Below are 19,086 nucleotides of genomic sequence, written 5' to 3'. Positions count from 1 at the left end.
CCTATATACAAGAATATAACTACTATAATACTGCTCCTATATACAAGAATATAACTACTATAATACTGCCCCCTATATACAAGAATATAACTACTATAATACTGCCCCCTATATACAAGAATAGAACTACTATAATACTGCTCCTATCTCCTATATACAAGACTATAATTACTATAATACTGCCCCCTATATACAAGAATATAACTACTATAATACTGCCCACTATATACAAGAATATAACTACTATAATACTGCTGCTATATACAAGAATATAACTACTATAATACTGCCCACTATATACAAGAATATAACTACTATAATACTGCCCCTAAATACAAGAATATAACTACTATAATACTGCCCCCTATATACAAGAATATAACTACTATAATACTGCCCTCTATGTACAAGAATATAACTACTATAATACTGCCCCTATATACAAGAATATAACTTCTGTAATACTGCCACCAAAATACAAGAATATAACTACTATAATACTGCCCTCTATATACAAGAATATAACTACTATAATACTGCTCCCTATATACAAGAATATAACTACTATAATACTGCCCCTATATACAAGAATATAACTACTATAACACTGCCCCTAAATACAAGAATATAACTACTATAATACTGCCCCCTATATACAAGAATATAACTACTATAATACTGCCCCTATATACAAAAGTATAACTACTATAATACTGCCTTCTATATACAAGAATGTAACTACTATAATACTGCCCCCTATATACAAGAATATACCTACTATAATACTGCCCCTATATAAAAGAATATAACTACTATAATCCTGCCCCTATATACAAGAATATAACTACTATAATACTGCTCCTATATACAAGAATATAATTACTATAATACTGCCCGCTATATACAAGAATATAACTACTATAATACTGCCCCTATATACAAGAATATAACTACTATAATACTGCTCCTATATACAAGAATATAACTACTATAATACTGCTCCTATATACAAGAATATAACTACTATAATACTGCTCCTATATACAAGAATATAACTACTATAATACTGCTCCCTATATACAAGAATATAACTACTATAATACTGCCTCCTATATACAAGAATATAACTACTATAATACTGCTCCTATATACAAGAATATAACTACTATAATACTGCTCCTATATACAAGAATATAATTACTATAATACTGCTCCTATATACAAGAATATAACTACTATAATACTGCCCCCTATATACAAGAATATAAATACTATAATACTGCCCCCATATACAAGAATATAACTACTATAATACTGCCCCTATATACAAGAATATAACTACTATATTACTGCCCCTATATACAAGAATATAACTACTATAATACTGCCCCTATATACAAGAATATAACTACTATAATACTGCTCCTATATACAAGAATATAACTACTATAATACTGCTCCTATATACAAGAATATAACTACTATAATACTGCTCCTATATACAAGAATATAACTATTATAATACTGCCCCCTATATACAGGAATATAACTACTATAATACTGCCTCCTATATACAAGAATATAACTACTATAATACTGCTCGTATATACAAGAATATAACTACTATAATACTGCCTCCTATATACAAGAATATAACTACTATAATACTGCCCCCTATATACAAGAATATAACTACTATAATACTGCTTCTATATACACGAATATAACTACTATAATACTGCTCGTATATACAAGAATATAACTACTATAATACTGCCTCCTATATACAAGAATATAACTACTATAATACTGCCCCCTATATACAAGAATATAACTACTATAATACTGCTTCTATATACACGAATATAACTACTATAATACTTCTCCTATATACAAGAATATAAGTACTTTAATACTGCTCCTATATACAAGAATATATCTACTATAATACTGCTCCTATATACAGGAATATAACTACTATAATACTGCTCCCTATATACAAGAATATAACTACTATAATACTGCCTCCTGTATATAAGAATATAACTACTATAATACTGCCCCCTATATACAAGAATATAACTACTATGATACTGCTCCTATATACAAGAATATAACTACTATAATACTGCCCTCTATATACAAGAATATAACTGCTATAATACTGCCTCCTATATATACAAGAATATAACTACTATAATACTGCCCCCTATATACAAGAATATAACTACTTTAATACTGCTCCTATATACAAGAATATAACTACTATAATACTGCCTCCTATATACAAGAATATAACTACTATAATACTGCTCCTATATACAAGAATATAACTACTATAATACTGCCCCCTATATACAAGAATATAACTACTATAATACTGCTCATATATACAAGAATATAACTACTATAATACTGCCTCCTATATACAAGAATATAACTACTGTAATACTAAGTATAATGTTTACTCTCCTTAAAAATTTTGTGCTCCCTTTAGTATAATCTGTGACCCCTTCAAATAATATTTGCCCATCTCCGGGATATTTTTTACTGTCTTTAAATAATCTGTGCCCCCCTCCTGTATAATCTGTGCCCCCCTCCTGTATAATCTGTGCCCCCCTCCTGTATAACCTGTGCCCCCCTCCTGTATAATCTGTGCCCCCTCCTGTATAATATAAGGTTCCCTCCTGTATAATCTGTGCCCCCTCCTCTTGTATAATCTGTGCCCCCTCCTGTATAATCTGTGCCTCCCTCCTGTATAATCTGTGCCCACCTCCTGTATAATCTGTGCCCCCCTCCTGTATAATCTGTGCCCCCCTCCTTTATAATCTGTGCCCCCCTCCTGTATAATTTGTGCCCCCCTCCTGTCTAGTCTGTGCCCCCTCCTGTATAATCTAAGGTTCCCTCCTGTATAATCTTTTGCCGCCTCCTGTATAATCTGTGCCCCCCTCCTGTATAATCTTAGGTTCCCTCCTGTATAATCTGTGCCCCCCTCCTGTATAATCTGTGCCCCCCTCCTGTATAATCTGTGCCCCCTCCTGTATAATCTGTGCCTCACTCCTGTATAATCTGTGCCCGCCTCCTGTATAATCTAAGGTTCCCTCCTGTATAATCTGTCCCCCCTCCTGTATAATATAAAGTTCCCTCTTGTATAATCTGTGCCCCCCCTCCTGTATAATCTGTGCCCCCCTCCTGTATAATCTAAGGTTCCCTCCTGTATAATCTGTGCCCCCCTCCTGTATAATCTGTGCCCCCTCCTGTTTAATCTGTGCCCCCTCCTGTTTAATCTGTGCCCCCTCCTGTTTAATCTGTGCCTCCCTCCTGTATAATCTGTGCCCGCCTCCTGTATAATCTAAGGTTACCTCCTGTATAATCTTTTGCCGCCTCCTGTATAATCTGTGCCCCCCTCCTGTATAATCTTAGGTTCCCTCCTGTATAATCTGTGCCCCCCTCCTGTATAATCTGTGCCCCCTCCTGTATAATCTGTGCCTCACTCCTGTATAATCTGTGCCCGCCTCCTGTATAATCTAAGGTTCCCTCCTGTATAATCTGTGCCCCCTCCTGTATAATCTGTGCCCACATCCTGTATAATCTGTGCCCCCCCTCCTGTATAATATAAAGTTCCCTCTTGTATAATCTGTGCCCCCTCCTGTATATTCTGTGCCCCCCTCCTGTATAATCTAAGGTTCCCTCCTGTATAATCTGTTCCCCCCTCCTGTATAATCTGTGCCCCCCTCCTGTATAATCTAAGGTTCCCTCCTGTATAATCTAAGGTTCCCTCCTGTATAATCTGTGCCCCCCTCCTGTATAATCTGTGCCCCCCTCCTGTATAACCTGTGCCCCCTCCTGTATAATCTGTGCCCCCCTCCTGTATAATCTAAGGTTCCCTCCTGTATAATCTGTGCCCCCCTCCTGTATAATCTGTGCCCCCCTCCTGTATAATCTGTGCCCCCTCCTGTATAATATAAGGTTCCCTCCTGTATAATCTGTGCCCCCCTCCTGTATAATCTGTGCCCCCCTCCTGTATAACCTGTGCCCCCCTCCTGTATAACCTGTGCCCCCTCCTGTATAATCTGTGCCCCCCTCCTGTATAATTTAAGGTTCCCTCCTGTATAATCTGTGCCCCCCTCCAGTATAATCTTAGGTTCCCTCCTGTATAATCTGTGCCCCCCTCCTGTATAACCTGTGCCCCCTCCTGTATAATCTGTGCCCCCCTCCTGTATAATCTGTGCCCCCCTCCTGTATAATATAAGGTTCCCTCCTGTATAATCTGTGCCCCCTTCTGTATAATCTGTGCCCCCCTCCTGTATAATCTGTGCCCCCCTCCTGTATAATATAAGGTTCCCTCCTGTATAATCTGTGCCCCCCTTCTGTATAATCTGTGCCCCCCTCCTGTATAATCTGTGCCCCCCTCCTGTATAACCTGTGCCCCCTCCTGTATAATCTGTGCCCCCCTCCTGTATAATCTAAGGTTCCCTCCTGTATAATCTGTCCCCCCTCCTGTATAATCTAAGGTTCCCTCCTGTATAATCTGTGCCCCCCTCCTGTATAATCTGTGCCCCCTCCTGTTTAATCTGTGCCCCCTCCTGTTTAATCTGTGCCCCCTCCTGTATAATCTTAGGTTCCCTCCTGTATAATCTGTGCCCCCCTCCTGTATAATCTTAGGTTCCCTCCTGTATAATCTGTGCCCCCCTCCTGTATAATCTGTGCCCCCTCCTGTATAATCTGTGCCTCACTCCTGTATAATCTGTGCCCGCCTCCTGTATAATCTAAGGTTCCCTCCTGTATAATCTGTGCCCCCTCCTGTATAATCTGTGCCCACATCCTGTATAATCTGTGCCCCCCCTCCTGTATAATATAAAGTTCCCTCTTGTATAATCTGTGCCCCCTCCTGTATATTCTGTGCCCCCCTCCTGTATAATCTAAGGTTCCCTCCTGTATAATCTGTTCCCCCCTCCTGTATAATCTGTGCCCCCCTCCTGTATAATCTAAGGTTCCCTCCTGTATAATCTAAGGTTCCCTCCTGTATAATCTGTGCCCCCCTCCTGTATAATCTGTGCCCCCCTCCTGTATAACCTGTGCCCCCTCCTGTATAATCTGTGCCCCCCTCCTGTATAATCTAAGGTTCCCTCCTGTATAATCTGTGCCCCCCTCCTGTATAATCTGTGCCCCCCTCCTGTATAATCTGTGCCCCCTCCTGTATAATATAAGGTTCCCTCCTGTATAATCTGTGCCCCCCTCCTGTATAATCTGTGCCCCCCTCCTGTATAACCTGTGCCCCCCTCCTGTATAACCTGTGCCCCCTCCTGTATAATCTGTGCCCCCCTCCTGTATAATTTAAGGTTCCCTCCTGTATAATCTGTGCCCCCCTCCAGTATAATCTTAGGTTCCCTCCTGTATAATCTGTGCCCCCCTCCTGTATAACCTGTGCCCCCTCCTGTATAATCTGTGCCCCCCTCCTGTATAATCTGTGCCCCCCTCCTGTATAATATAAGGTTCCCTCCTGTATAACCTGTGCCCCCTCCTGTATAATCTGTGCCCCCCTCCTGTATAATCTGTGCCCCCCTCCTGTATAATATAAGGTTCCCTCCTGTATAATCTGTGCCCCCTTCTGTATAATCTGTGCCCCCCTCCTGTATAATCTGTGCCCCCCTCCTGTATAATATAAGGTTCCCTCCTGTATAATCTGTGCCCCCCTTCTGTATAATCTGTGCCCCCCTCCTGTATAATCTGTGCCCCCCTCCTGTATAACCTGTGCCCCCTCCTGTATAATCTGTGCCCCCCTCCTGTATAATCTAAGGTTCCCTCCTGTATAATCTGTCCCCCCTCCTGTATAATCTAAGGTTCCCTCCTGTATAATCTGTGCCCCCCTCCTGTATAATCTGTGCCCCCTCCTGTTTAATCTGTGCCCCCTCCTGTTTAATCTGTGCCCCCTCCTGTATAATCTTAGGTTCCCTCCTGTATAATCTGTGCCCCCCTCCTGTATAATCTTAGGTTCCCTCCTGTATAATCTGTGCCCCCCTCCTGTATAATCTGTGCCCCCTCCTGTATAATCTGTGCCTCACTCCTGTATAATCTGTGCCCGCCTCCTGTATAATCTAAGGTTCCCTCCTGTATAATCTGTGCCCCCTCCTGTATAATCTGTGCCCACATCCTGTATAATCTGTGCCCCCCCTCCTGTATAATATAAAGTTCCCTCTTGTATAATCTGTGCCCCCTCCTGTATATTCTGTGCCCCCCTCCTGTATAATCTAAGGTTCCCTCCTGTATAATCTGTGCCCCCCTCCTGTATAATCTGTGCCCCCCTCCTGTATAATCTGTGCCCCCTCCTGTATAACCTGTGCCCCCTCCTGTATAATCTGTGCCCCCCTCCTGTATAATCTAAGGTTCCCTCCTGTATAATCTGTGCCCCCCTCCTGTATAATCTGTGCCCCCCTCCTGTATAATCTGTGCCCCCCTGCTGTATAATCTGTGCCCCCCTCCAGTATAATCTTAGGTTCCCTCCTGTATAATCTGTGCCCCCTCCTGTATAACCTGTGCCCCCCTCCTGTATAATCTGTGCCCCCCTCCTGTATAACATAAGGTTCCCTCCTGTATAATCTGTGCCCCCCTTCTGTATAATCTGTGCCCCCCTCCTGTATAATCTGTGCCCCCCTCCTGTATAATCTGTGCCTCCCTCCTGTATAATATAAGGTTCCCTCCTGTATAATCTGTGCCCCCCTTCTGTATAATCTGTGCCCCCCTCCTGTATAATCTGTGCCCCCCTCCTGTATAATCTGTGCCCCCCTCCAGTATAATCTTAGGTTCCCTCCTGTATAATCTGTGCCCCCCTCCTGTATAACCTGTGCCCCCCTCCTGTATAATCTGTGCCCCCCTCCTGTATAATATAAGGTTCCCTCCTGTATAATCTGTGCCCCCCTTCTGTATAATCTGTGCCCCCCTCCTGTATAATCTGTGCCCCCCTCCTGTATAATCTGTGCCTCCCTCCTGTATAATATAAGGTTCCCTCCTGTATAATCTGTGCCCCCCTTCTGTATAATCTGTGCCCCCCTCCTGTATAATCTGTGCCCCCCTCCTGTATAATCTGTGCCTCCCTCCTGTATAATCTGTGCCCCCCTCCTGTATAATCTGTGCCCCCCTCCTGTATAATCTGTGCCCCCCTCCTGTATAATCTGTGCCTCCCTCCTGTATAATCTGTGCCCCCCTCCTGTATAATCTGTGCCTCCCTCCTGTATAATCTGTGCCCCCCTCCTGTATAATCTGTGCCTCCCTCCTGTATAATCTGTGCCTCCCTCCTGTATAATCTGTGCCCCACTCCTGTATAATCTGTGCCTCCCTCCTGTATAATCTGTGCCTCCCTCCTGTATAATCTGTGCCCACCTCCTGTATAATCTGTGCCCCCTCCTGTATAATCTGTGCCTCCCTCCTGTATAATCTGTGCCCCCCTCCTGTATAATCTGTGCCTCCCTCCTGTATAATCTGTGCCCCCCTCCTGTATAATCTGTGCTGTACATTATCTGTTGTAAGGATTTATTTTATGTCGTTGCAGGTTCTTGACAATCTGGACAAACACTTAAACTCTTCAGAATATTTCCGCTTCTTATGGTTTCCACACACGGAAAGTGTCAGCGTGTTTTATCAGGACCCTACAGATAAGGTATCAGCGGCTCCGTCATCATACGTTGTGTATTCCCGCTGCCGTAGCCGGTCCCCGCTGTCACTAGTAATCGTCATCGGTGCAGGCAGAGAGACCTTTATAATAGAAATGCACTTTTTATGGCTCGTAAATCAGTTTTTATTTTTTACTTTTATTGTGCGGTGACGTCATCTATTATACTCCAGTCACACCCAAAGCTGCATTTAAAATTCCATTGGATTTCACATTTCTTGCTGCATGACTATATATATATATATACTTCCTTCTTTTGTTTCACTGTCTGTTTAACAGCATTTTCTTCTGCGGTGCATTATAAAAGATGAGGGGCAGCTTTGGATGTGACTAGAGAATAAGGCTCAGTAGAACTTTTAGTGTGTGAATCCTTCCGGTTTACTTGCTCTGTGTTTTGAACATGGCCGCTTGTAGAGTCCACATAATGATGCCGTTTACCGATGATGATTTATGCGTTCACTTTTTCCGAACTAGAAATGAAAAATTTAATTTCTGAAGTATTTCTAGCAGATTAATGAGGACGGGAATGGTAACTGCCTCCGCTTTACAAATGATCTGAGCCGGGCGGCCTCATTGTCCTTAAAATGGAGAATTAACTGCATCTCCCTTCGGATGACGGATTGCTGCTCCGGAGTAATTTTCTAGATCTGTGATCGCCCATTAGTGAAAGATTGATCCCGGGACGGGCGCTCGTCTCACTAATTGCTATAGATCGTTCTGACAAAGTGATTTCTCTTTCGTGCAGCCACCGTCTTCCAAGTCCAGCTGGTTTTGGGATTGTTTTGTGGGATACTACTTGTTGGAGTTCCTCCTCTGGATAAGGTATGGGGTGAGGGTCTTCCTATGTGTTCATGGTGGTAACGATTCTCTCGACTATGTTGGGTATTGTATTGTGGGTCAACGTTGTTCGGAAGCTGGTGACGTGGAGCCGGACCAACATCATGGACATGGCGACACCACTTCTTATAGAATGAGTATGGTTAAAGGGTGGGCCTTAGGAGTGTGCGACCTGTGCGGCCGCAGAAGGCGTATCGCCCTTCCCGGTAGAGGTGGTGCCGTTGCTGCCGCCTGCCTTCACACATTCCTCCCGTGGCACCATATCCCTTCTCATCAATCGCTGTTTAGTTCTTGTCGAAGTCTGCTCCGCCCCTGTCTGTCCTCTCTCTGGTGATAAGTGCAGGAGCGGTCAGAGCCGTCAGTAACAGCTGCTGACGGATCCTGCAAGTACTACACAGGGTGGAGAAGGGACATGATGCCACAAAATGCCATACAATGGAGGGGTGATAGAGGAGAGATGATTATTAAGTGGGGGAGAGAGATAATAACTGGGGGAGGGGAGCTATCAGGAATTTTTGGACTCTATACAGTAAACGATTTACACCCCACATTACACCCCACATTACACCCCACATTACCCCACATTACCGGTTCTCTATCTTGTACCCCGGCACTCTCTGACCTTATGATGGCTGCATTTCCTGTTTTCTTGTTCCCCTACTGGGCTCTTGGTTTCAGGGGGAAGGGGCAAATCTATGAGGGGTTATTAGCTCTGTGGGGATAGGAGGAGAAAAGAAAAAAGGGACTTGTGGAAAAAACTAAAAATATAGTTTGGTAGAAGGGGAGGCATTAAAACTTAAGACCAGACCCCAATATGAAGACCAGAACTCTTAAATAAATCCAAAACCCAGACCAGACCCTAAACTTAAACCAGATCTCAAAATAAATTCAGACCCCCACATAAGACCCAAAGTTTAGGGCTAGACAGCAGCGGAGTTACTGTAGTGACTGGGGCGGAGTAGTTGTCCCTAATAGAAAGGACAGTGCACAGACCCCAGTTTCTACAGTAACTCCGCTGCCCGGTCACGAAAAACGGTGGGCTCCTCTTTTATAAAATTTCAGTCGTGCCCCTGATGTCCGTATCAACAGCTAAAATAATCCTGCACAGGACGCCATCTAACCCAAAGACAACTCTGTCATCATTCCTAAAAGGGAATCCATCATTAGGACAATCAGTAGCCCCAATGAAGTTGACCTTGTGGGTGACCGAACTCGAAAACTATAGATGCCATATCACTGCCTACCTCGTGCCACCTCTCCTGGCCAAGTAACAAGAGGAACAGTTGAAGCGCTTCCTTCATTGAACGAGACCACAGGATAAGGAACCACCTAGAATGGAGTCTTTTTGGCATCTCTGGTTGTCTTGTAGAGCAGTATGAGAAGAAGCAGGTGTGCCATGTCTTCTAGGGCATCTCCTTATGCCCAATGCCCTTTGAAGTCCTTGAAGGTCTATAAAAGGGACTGCATTCCAGCATCTTCTAGCCTGGTAGGTCTTCCACCCATTCTCCCACGCTGTTCTTTAGGGCAAGAGAACGGTTCTGGGTGCCACAAAATGGGACCAAGAATGGTTGTCGCTTTTCTTGCTCCTTCAGACCATCACTTAGGTTGGGGGTAGACCATGTATGTTCATATGTAGGTGAGTGTTGGGGTACAAGAACATTATACCCATGACTCATAGTGTGAGGTCCACTGCCCCACTCAAGGGCATGTGTACCGTAGGAGTATTTAGTTATAGGTTAGGCCCTGGTTTAGGTTTACCCTGTTCCCCTTTCTGGTTGGCACTAGAACCTGGGCAAGGCTACTCTTCTTCACAAGAAATGTGAACATTAGCAAATAATGGAGGGGCGACCAGTTCATTGGTCAAGCTGGTCTTCCACCCAACAAGGGATGGGTAAAGTGGGTCCTGCACCAGGAGGGGGCACTATTTCTATTTTCGCTATGAGGTCTTCTCTGTGCTACGTCCGTATGATGTCATTCATCAATCATCTTTTCTCCGTCAAGGACATAAATGTTATTTCACCGTATATATCGGATCTGCGCGTCGTGTTTCTCGCCATAACCTTGGCGTGCGTCTTGTGATGAGGACGGTGCACATCAGCACATTACTGAGCATGCGGACAACCGAGAGCTGGAGGTCCTTGTTCACTTCTATCATGTCGGGTCATTTGTATTTATACAGTGACAATCTTATGTCCCCCTAAATCTTGGCAATGTCCGGTGTGATACGGTGGAGACGTCTCCAACATCACCGGCGTGTAATACGGAGCTCATTACCGGCCCCACGCCATGGCAGAAGTTCATTCACAAATACTGATATATATATATATGATACATGTGTGTGTGTAGAATTCATTGAGGTACATGTGCGATTTCTTCATGATGCGAAGTGGAACTATCTGTAATAATGGAAATATCCCGAGAGTGAATGTCGTGCTGCTCCGTCGTGACACGTGACTCAAGTTTTGCACAACAGGATCACATTACGCTTCGGCTTTAGTGGAATTATCCGTTAATTGTACAAGTATTGTTACAATATATCTGGCACTTTACTGTACAATACATGTGACACTTTACTGTACAATATGTGTGACACTTTACTGTACAATATGTGTGACACTTTACTGTACAATATGTGTGACACTTTACTGTACAATACGTGTGACACTTTACTGTACAATATGTGTGACACTTTACTGTACAATACGTGTGACACTTTACTCTACATGTATTAAACAAAACACTTTTTTCACTTTTGCAAATTTGGAGTGCTGCCTTTCCTTTATTTTATCGTAAGAAGATCCCTGGCCTGGATCTTGGGATTTGCACCTGCTCTGGATAGATAGATAGATAGATAGATAGATAGATAGATAGATAGATAGATATGAGATAGATAGATAGATAGATAGATAGATATGAGATAGATAGATAGATAGATAGATATGAGATAGATAGATAGATAGATATGAGATAGATAGATAGATAGATATGAGATAGATAGATAGATATGAGATAGATAGATAGATATGAGATAGATAGATAGATAGATAGATAGATAGATAGATAGATAGATAGATAGATAGATAGATAGATAGATAGATAGATATGCGATAGATATGAGATAGATAGATAGATATGAGATAGATAGATATGCGATAGATATGAGATAGATAGATAGATATGCGATAGATATGAGATAGATAGATAGATATGAGATAGATAGATATGCGATAGATATGAGATAGATAGATAGATAGATAGATATGAGATAGATAGATAGATAGATAGATAGATAGATAGATAGATAGATAGATAGATAGATAGATAGATATGCGATAGATATGAGATAGATAGATAGATAGATAGATAGATAGATAGATAGATAGATAGATAGATATGAGATAGATAGATAGATAGATAGATAGATAGATAGATATGCGATAGATATGAGATAGATAGATAGATATGAGATAGATAGATAGATAGATAGATAGATATGAGATAGATAGATAGATAGATAGATAGATAGATAGATAGATAGATAGATAGATAGATAGATAGATAGATAGATAGATAGATAGATAGATATGCGATAGATAGATATGAGATAGATAGATATGAGATAGATAGATATGAGATAGATAGATAGATAGATAGATAGATAGATAGATAGATAGATAGATAGATAGATAGATAGATAGATATGAGATAGATAGATAGATAGATATGAGATAGATAGATAGATAGATAGATAGATAGATAGATAGATATGAGATAGATAGATAGATATGAGATAGATAGATAGATAGATATGAGATAGATAGATAGATAGATAGATAGATAGATAGATAGATAGATAGATAGATAGATAGATAGATAGATAGATAGATAGATAGATATGCGATAGATATGAGATAGATAGATAGATATGAGATAGATAGATATGCGATAGATATGAGATAGATAGATAGATATGCGATAGATATGAGATAGATAGATAGATATGAGATAGATAGATATGCGATAGATATGAGATAGATAGATAGATAGATAGATAGATAGATAGATAGATAGATAGATAGATAGATAGATATGAGATAGATAGATAGATAGATAGATAGATAGATAGATATGCGATAGATATGAGATAGATAGATAGATAGATAGATAGATAGATAGATAGATAGATAGATAGATAGATAGATAGATAGATAGATAGATAGATATGAGATAGATAGATAGATAGATAGATAGATAGATAGATAGATAGATAGATATGCGATAGATATGAGATAGATAGATAGATATGAGATAGATAGATAGATAGATAGATAGATAGATAGATAGATAGATAGATAGATAGATAGATAGATATGAGATAGATAGATAGATAGATATGAGATAGATAGATAGATAGATAGATAGATAGATAGATAGATAGATAGATAGATAGATATGCGATAGATAGATATGAGATAGATAGATATGAGATAGATAGATATGAGATAGATAGATAGATATGAGATAGATATGGGATAGATAGGTTAGGTTCCCAAGGAGTAAGCAGCATTGAACATGAGCTCCTGAGTCTACATCAATATATACCTTGTAATGAGCAAACTGTAAGGCATAACCTGGATAATACAGACTCCATGGAAGACAGGAGGAAGCAGGACTAAAAGTTCTTCATGAAAAATAAGAAATGTAAAGATTTGAAAGAAAAAACAAGAATTTTGCTTAGAGGACAGACTGCAGCAGAGAACATCAAGTCTGACCGAGTCCAGAGAACTGAGCATCCAAAAGGTAAGAACTTCCTGCAACACCAACACAATCCAACTAGAGAGAAAACACCATAGATATAAGGATTTATCTAAAAATGGAAAATCACAACTTAGAACAAGAAATGCAGAATAAAGTAAATGTCCATAAGACGGAGTTTGGGATAGAAGATTCAGACAAGAGGGGGTCCGGCACCTTGGAGATCACATACTCCGAAGAGCAGAGGAGCATCCAAGCGAGGAAAGCCATAAAACATGCCACAATCAGACACAATCCAGAGACACTTTTTGCTGACTTTACCTCTAAAGAAGAAGTCAAGAGGAAAACAAATGTATCATTCTACACTGAGCACCGCTCCGCCTGGCACACAGCCCTGTGCCAGCACTATAAGGACATATCAAAGTGTGGCATCAATAAGGGCCGACAGATCAGAATAAAAGACACAGGAAATGATGGGAGTATTACTCTTACCATAAGTCTATATAATAACGGCACCGTTCTCATACAAGGCAATGAGGACAAGCTAGAGGAATTCCAAGAAATCTTTCATCATATTAAAGACCAGGCCCAAACTTACAAAGAACAACAAACTCCAGCAACCCAGACCAGAGATGGACATACAGAGACAATCTCCAGCGACACCCCCGCTGCCCCATGTCCCAATGTCCCACACCCCTCACCCGACACCCTCAGAGACTGTTTATCTCAATTAGAAAGAGACTTTGTACAATTCAAAGAAGAACTTCAAAGAAATCTCGGTGACAAAAACACAAATGACCAAGTAATTAAAGAGATAAACAAACTGAAATGTGAACATGCATCAGCTCTGCAGGAAATACAACGTACACTCCGAGAGCTGCAACAAGAAAATACAAAGCTCAGATTAGAGATAGAAAATCTAAAACCACAAACACAAAGTCTAGGAGCAAGGGAGAGCGCTGACGTAAGGACTGCCAATGACCAGGGCGCTAGTACATCAAATCACCCAAACCCAATAAATATTCCTGAAATTAATGAAAACAAACTAGGAGAAAACAGAGCGATACAAGTGGGTACAAAGCCGACCGCCAACCAAACCTCCAGCACAGAACCACAGCAGCACCACATACCACCACCAAGCAGGACCCAGGACACAAGCATCAGACAAGCCACCCGCAAGTCACAATGTCCTGATACTGTCCTAATAATTGACTCAAATGGCAAATACCTTAATTCACGGCGACTCTTCCCAGGAAAAAGGGTCAGTAAAATTCACTGTGCAACTATCCAACAAGTCACATCAGTCATCAATAACCCACATTTTTCCAATCCAAACCATCTCATTATACACACGGGTACAAACAACCTCCAAGACCAGCAACAGCAGATTGCAGAACAACTGTCCCAACTAGCAAAGACGGCACAACAAAAGTTCCCTGACAGTAAAATAATTATATCATCCGTGCTCCCACGAAAAGATGTACCCAACGAGATCACCCAGGCCATCAACACAGAGCTGGCAGCGAACATCAGCTCAATGTCAAACATCAGCCTGGCACAACACCCCTCCATAGAGCAGCACCACCTGTATGATGACAAACACCTCAACAAACGAGGGGTCAGCCTTCTGGCCAAAGAACTGAAAGACATTGTGCTGAACAGACCCCCCAGACCTGGACCCCACACCAGCCAAAGCCAAAACATGGAGACATCACTAACAATGAAAAGACCTCAAACTCCACACACCTCACTACACCCAGGAGAAAAACCCCTTTACCCAAGGTCAGACCAACAGAGGCAAAAGCCATGGAGAAAACCCCCTGCCTCACACAGAGACACGCAGAGCAGAGACATGGAGGAAACCCCCTGCCTCACACAGAGACACACAGAGCAGAGACATGGAGGAAACCCCCTGCCTCACACAGAGACACACAGAGCAGAGACATGGAGGAAACCCCCTGCCTCACACAGAGACACGCAGAGCAGAGACATGGAGGAAACCCCCTGCCTCACACAGAGACACGCAGAGCAGAGACATGGAGGAAACACCCTGCCTCACACAGAGACACGCAGAGCAGAGACATGGAGGAAACCCCCTGCCTCACACAGAGACACGCAGAGCAGAGACATGGAGGAGATAAAGACCCTGCTCAGCACTCTATGTAAAAAACTAATGTGACTGTACAACACGAGAACATCTACAACACATCCAACAGTCACATCTCCAGCCCGTCCTACACAGCGCCGCTCATTACAAGGTATATGGACACACAATGACGTCCTTTATAATCAGCAGCTGGAATATTCAAGGCCTCAACGCCTCAGCCTTTGGATGCAAAATTAACGATCCAGACTTCATCCAAAGACTGAAAAATATCGATATACAAATCCTCCTGGAAACATGGACTAGGACAGAGAATGAGTCCCTGGTGCCCACTGGATACAGGGAAATCTCTGTCCCCGCCCTGAAAAATAAACACATCAAGCAGGGTCGGTGTTCAGGAGGAATATTAGTCTGGTACAAGGAGGAGCTCCATGAGCAGATCAAAGCCGTGAAGCGAGGAGACAGCCACATCTGGATAAGAATAGGCAGCTCCATCCTCACCTCTCAGTCTGACATGTATCTCTGCGCAACGTACATCGCACCGCCAGAGTCCCCGTACTCCAACCCAGACAGCTTTGAGATTATACAAAGGGAAGCCGCCCATTTCCAGACCCTGGGCAGCGTTCTCATCTACGGAGACCTCAATGCAAGAACGGGGAGAGATAAAGACTACCTGACCAATGATGGAAATATCTTCATCTTTGGAGCAGAGGCCGACTGTCATAACTCCCTACAGAAAGAGAGAAACAGCTATGACAGCACCGTCAACAAAAGCGGGAAAAAACTACTGAATCTATGTCGAAGCTTAGGACTCCACATACTGAATGGCCGCACCAAGGGAGACTCTTTAGGAAGGTATACACTAAACTCCCATGTAGGCAGCAGTGTAGTAGACTATGCCATCACGGACATGGACCCCGCAAACATTGGCGCACTCATAGTCACTCCACAAACGCACCTGTCAGATATGAGATAGATAGATAGATATTAGATAGATAGATAGATAGATAGATAGATAGATAGATAGATATGAGATAGATATGAGATAGATAGATAGATATGAGATAGATAGATATGTGAGATAGATAGATAGATAGATAGATAGATAGATAGATAGATAGATAGATAGATAGATAGATAGATAGATAGATAGATAGATATGAGATAGATATTAGATAGATAGATAGATAGATAGATAGATAGATAGATAGATAGATAGATAGATAGATAGATATGAGATAGATAGATAGATAGATATGAGATAGATAGATAGATAGATGACGGCCTTTATCTGGACAAGTTATACAGATTCCTATCAGCGGTGAATGATGACGTGTAGGCCGCAGTGATGAAGCTCCTATATGAAGGTGACATATGGAGACATTAGCGGTGTAGCTGTCGGCAGGGAGAGATATATAAGACACGGAGAGCCGGGCGACGGATTTATCTGAGATCTTTATCTTTGTGGCATATAACTTGATGGGCAGTGGATGGCGGATCAATCACCCCTTAGCTCCACGGCACCGGTACACATTTTTCTCCGGTGATGAGAGGTCCGTGGATACAACGCTGGACGTGTGAGCTCGAGAGATGATGAATTCACTGCGGATCACTCTACAGGACTCATCACCTCCGAAATACTACACTCAGAATCATCAACACAAGACAAGAAGGGTCTCACAGCAGAAGACGACCATTACCCCCTCCAATGGAAGGACTTAAAGGGGTATTCCAACCATTCTTATTTATGGCATATCTACAGGACATAGAAGCTTTATTGTGGTGGTCCGACTGAGGAGTGTAGAGGGGAGGACCAGAGAGTTGGCTGACCACTCATCGGAGGTACTGAAACAGCCAAGTGACAATTCTCCTGGGTATTCTGAATAAATAGATGTGGTCTCCTGTTCAGGATCGCCTTCTATTAGCCGGAGCAGAGAGTGGCTACAAAGAGTGTCTCTCGTTCTGGAGGACCCGGCATATCAATGCATTGCACTAACAGCCCATTGATTTCAATGTGTGGAACTGTGTAATGCTTTATTTCTCCTGTGGGGGCGCTGCAGGGAATATGAACACTTGCGGCTGCAGAATACAGCTGATCACTGGGGGTCTCCACTCATCCACCATGTTTTGTAAAGTAAATGATGGCTCCATCCATAACTCCGGATCATTAATGTCGCTCCCGCTCCCTGTTATGATGTAGGATGTTGAGGTACTAGACATGTCTTCTAGATATAATGTCACTATGATTCAGACGCAGCATTTTCCGTTGTGCTGTAATAAGATCTGCTCCAACAGTCACGGTCATCACAATGAGAATTATATCTACCTGAAAGTGATGGCGACGTATAATACGCTATCCGTGTTTTGCACGTTACTCTGCCCGTCATGTGGTATTAGATGGCCGTACAATCTAGCGCCTGATTGTTTAGAAATTCCAGGCTGAGAGTTTAGTCACTGATAGTCTAGAATGTTCTATAAGTATACCATGACTGGCTGGTGGAATGGCCGAGAGGCAGTCAACCGGAGGAGAAGGTCAAGGAGGAGCTTCGAATGTGATGGAGTCTTGATGGGAAGGCCAGATCTTGGATAATGAGGTGACCGATTTCTATCTGCCCTAAAATGGGGTCTATCTGGAGTGGGAAGATCTAGGGTGACGTCTTTGAGTTGCCAGAACTGTGATGGGGCCTTGATAACATGTTCGGGATGGATCTGCATACGCAGACATGCAACGGAGTCTTGAATATGTGACCAGTCCTGAGATAAAGTCTTAATTGGGCACCCAAACTTGAGTCGCAAGACATGCGGTAGTGTCAGTCCGGTGATGGAGCCTTAATTGGTTGACCAGACCTGAGTTGGAGCCTTTAGACCTGAATTGGAGCCCTAATGGAATAACAAAACCTGTGATGGAGACTTGATGGGATAGCCAGACCTGTCATGGAGTCTTGATGGAACAGCCCGGCTTTTGTTGGAGCCTTAGACTTGCAATAAAATCTTGATGGGAAAGCTAATATGTTATAGATCTATAATAAGGCAAACAGGCTTGAGTGACTAATCCTTGATGGGATGGTCAAACTTGTGTTGGGACCTTTATGGAACAACTAGATTTCATGAGGTGATGAGGTTTTGTTGGCATGGTAAAACTTGTCATCAAGCCGTAATGAGGCAGGCAATACCATGACTAAGCCGTGATCAGGCAAACAGAATTGTGATGAAGTCTTGAAAGAGCTACCAGACCAAAGATGGCAAGTTGATGGAGCAATAGGACCTGTGGTAAAGCCTTGATGAAGCAACCACACCAAAGATTAAAAGTTCATGGAGCAACCTGACCTGTGATGGAACCTTAATGACCAGACGAAAGATGGAAAGTTGATGAAGCAACCTGACCTGTGATGGAGCCTTAATGACCAGACGAAAGATGGAAAGTTGATGAAGCAACCTGACCTGTGATGGAGCCTTAATGACCAGACGAAAGATGGAAAGTTAATGAAGCAACCTGACCTGTGATGGAGCCTTAATAACCAGACAAAAGAAGGAAAGGTGATGAAGCAACCTGACCTGTGATGGAACCTTAATGAACAGACGAAAAATGGAAAGTTGATGAAGCAACATGACCTGTGATGGAGCCTTAATGACCAGACGAAAGATGGAAAGTCGATGAAGCAACCTGACCTGTGATGGAGCCTTAATGACCAGACGAAAGATGGAAAGTTGGTGAAGCAAC

General features: G+C 42.5%; 1 protein-coding gene across 1 annotated transcript in view; it reads left to right on the top strand.

The window, feature by feature from the left end:
• LOC142759700 (L-gulonolactone oxidase-like) overlaps positions 1-19,086 on the top strand; it is a 167,850-nt gene that overhangs the window by 124,141 nt on the left and 24,623 nt on the right. The window contains exons 7-8 of the mRNA XM_075862169.1: positions 7,550-7,657; positions 8,415-8,491. Of these exons, the coding sequence (XP_075718284.1) occupies positions 7,550-7,657; positions 8,415-8,491 (185 nt within the window). The remainder of the gene's footprint in view (positions 1-7,549; positions 7,658-8,414; positions 8,492-19,086) is intronic.

Source organism: Rhinoderma darwinii, chromosome 4 (assembly GCF_050947455.1).
Source record: "Rhinoderma darwinii isolate aRhiDar2 chromosome 4, aRhiDar2.hap1, whole genome shotgun sequence".
Taxonomy (NCBI): Eukaryota; Metazoa; Chordata; class Amphibia; order Anura; family Rhinodermatidae; genus Rhinoderma; species Rhinoderma darwinii.
Note: the sequence above shows the minus strand (reverse complement) of the source record. Positions and strands in the feature narration are given on the sequence as shown.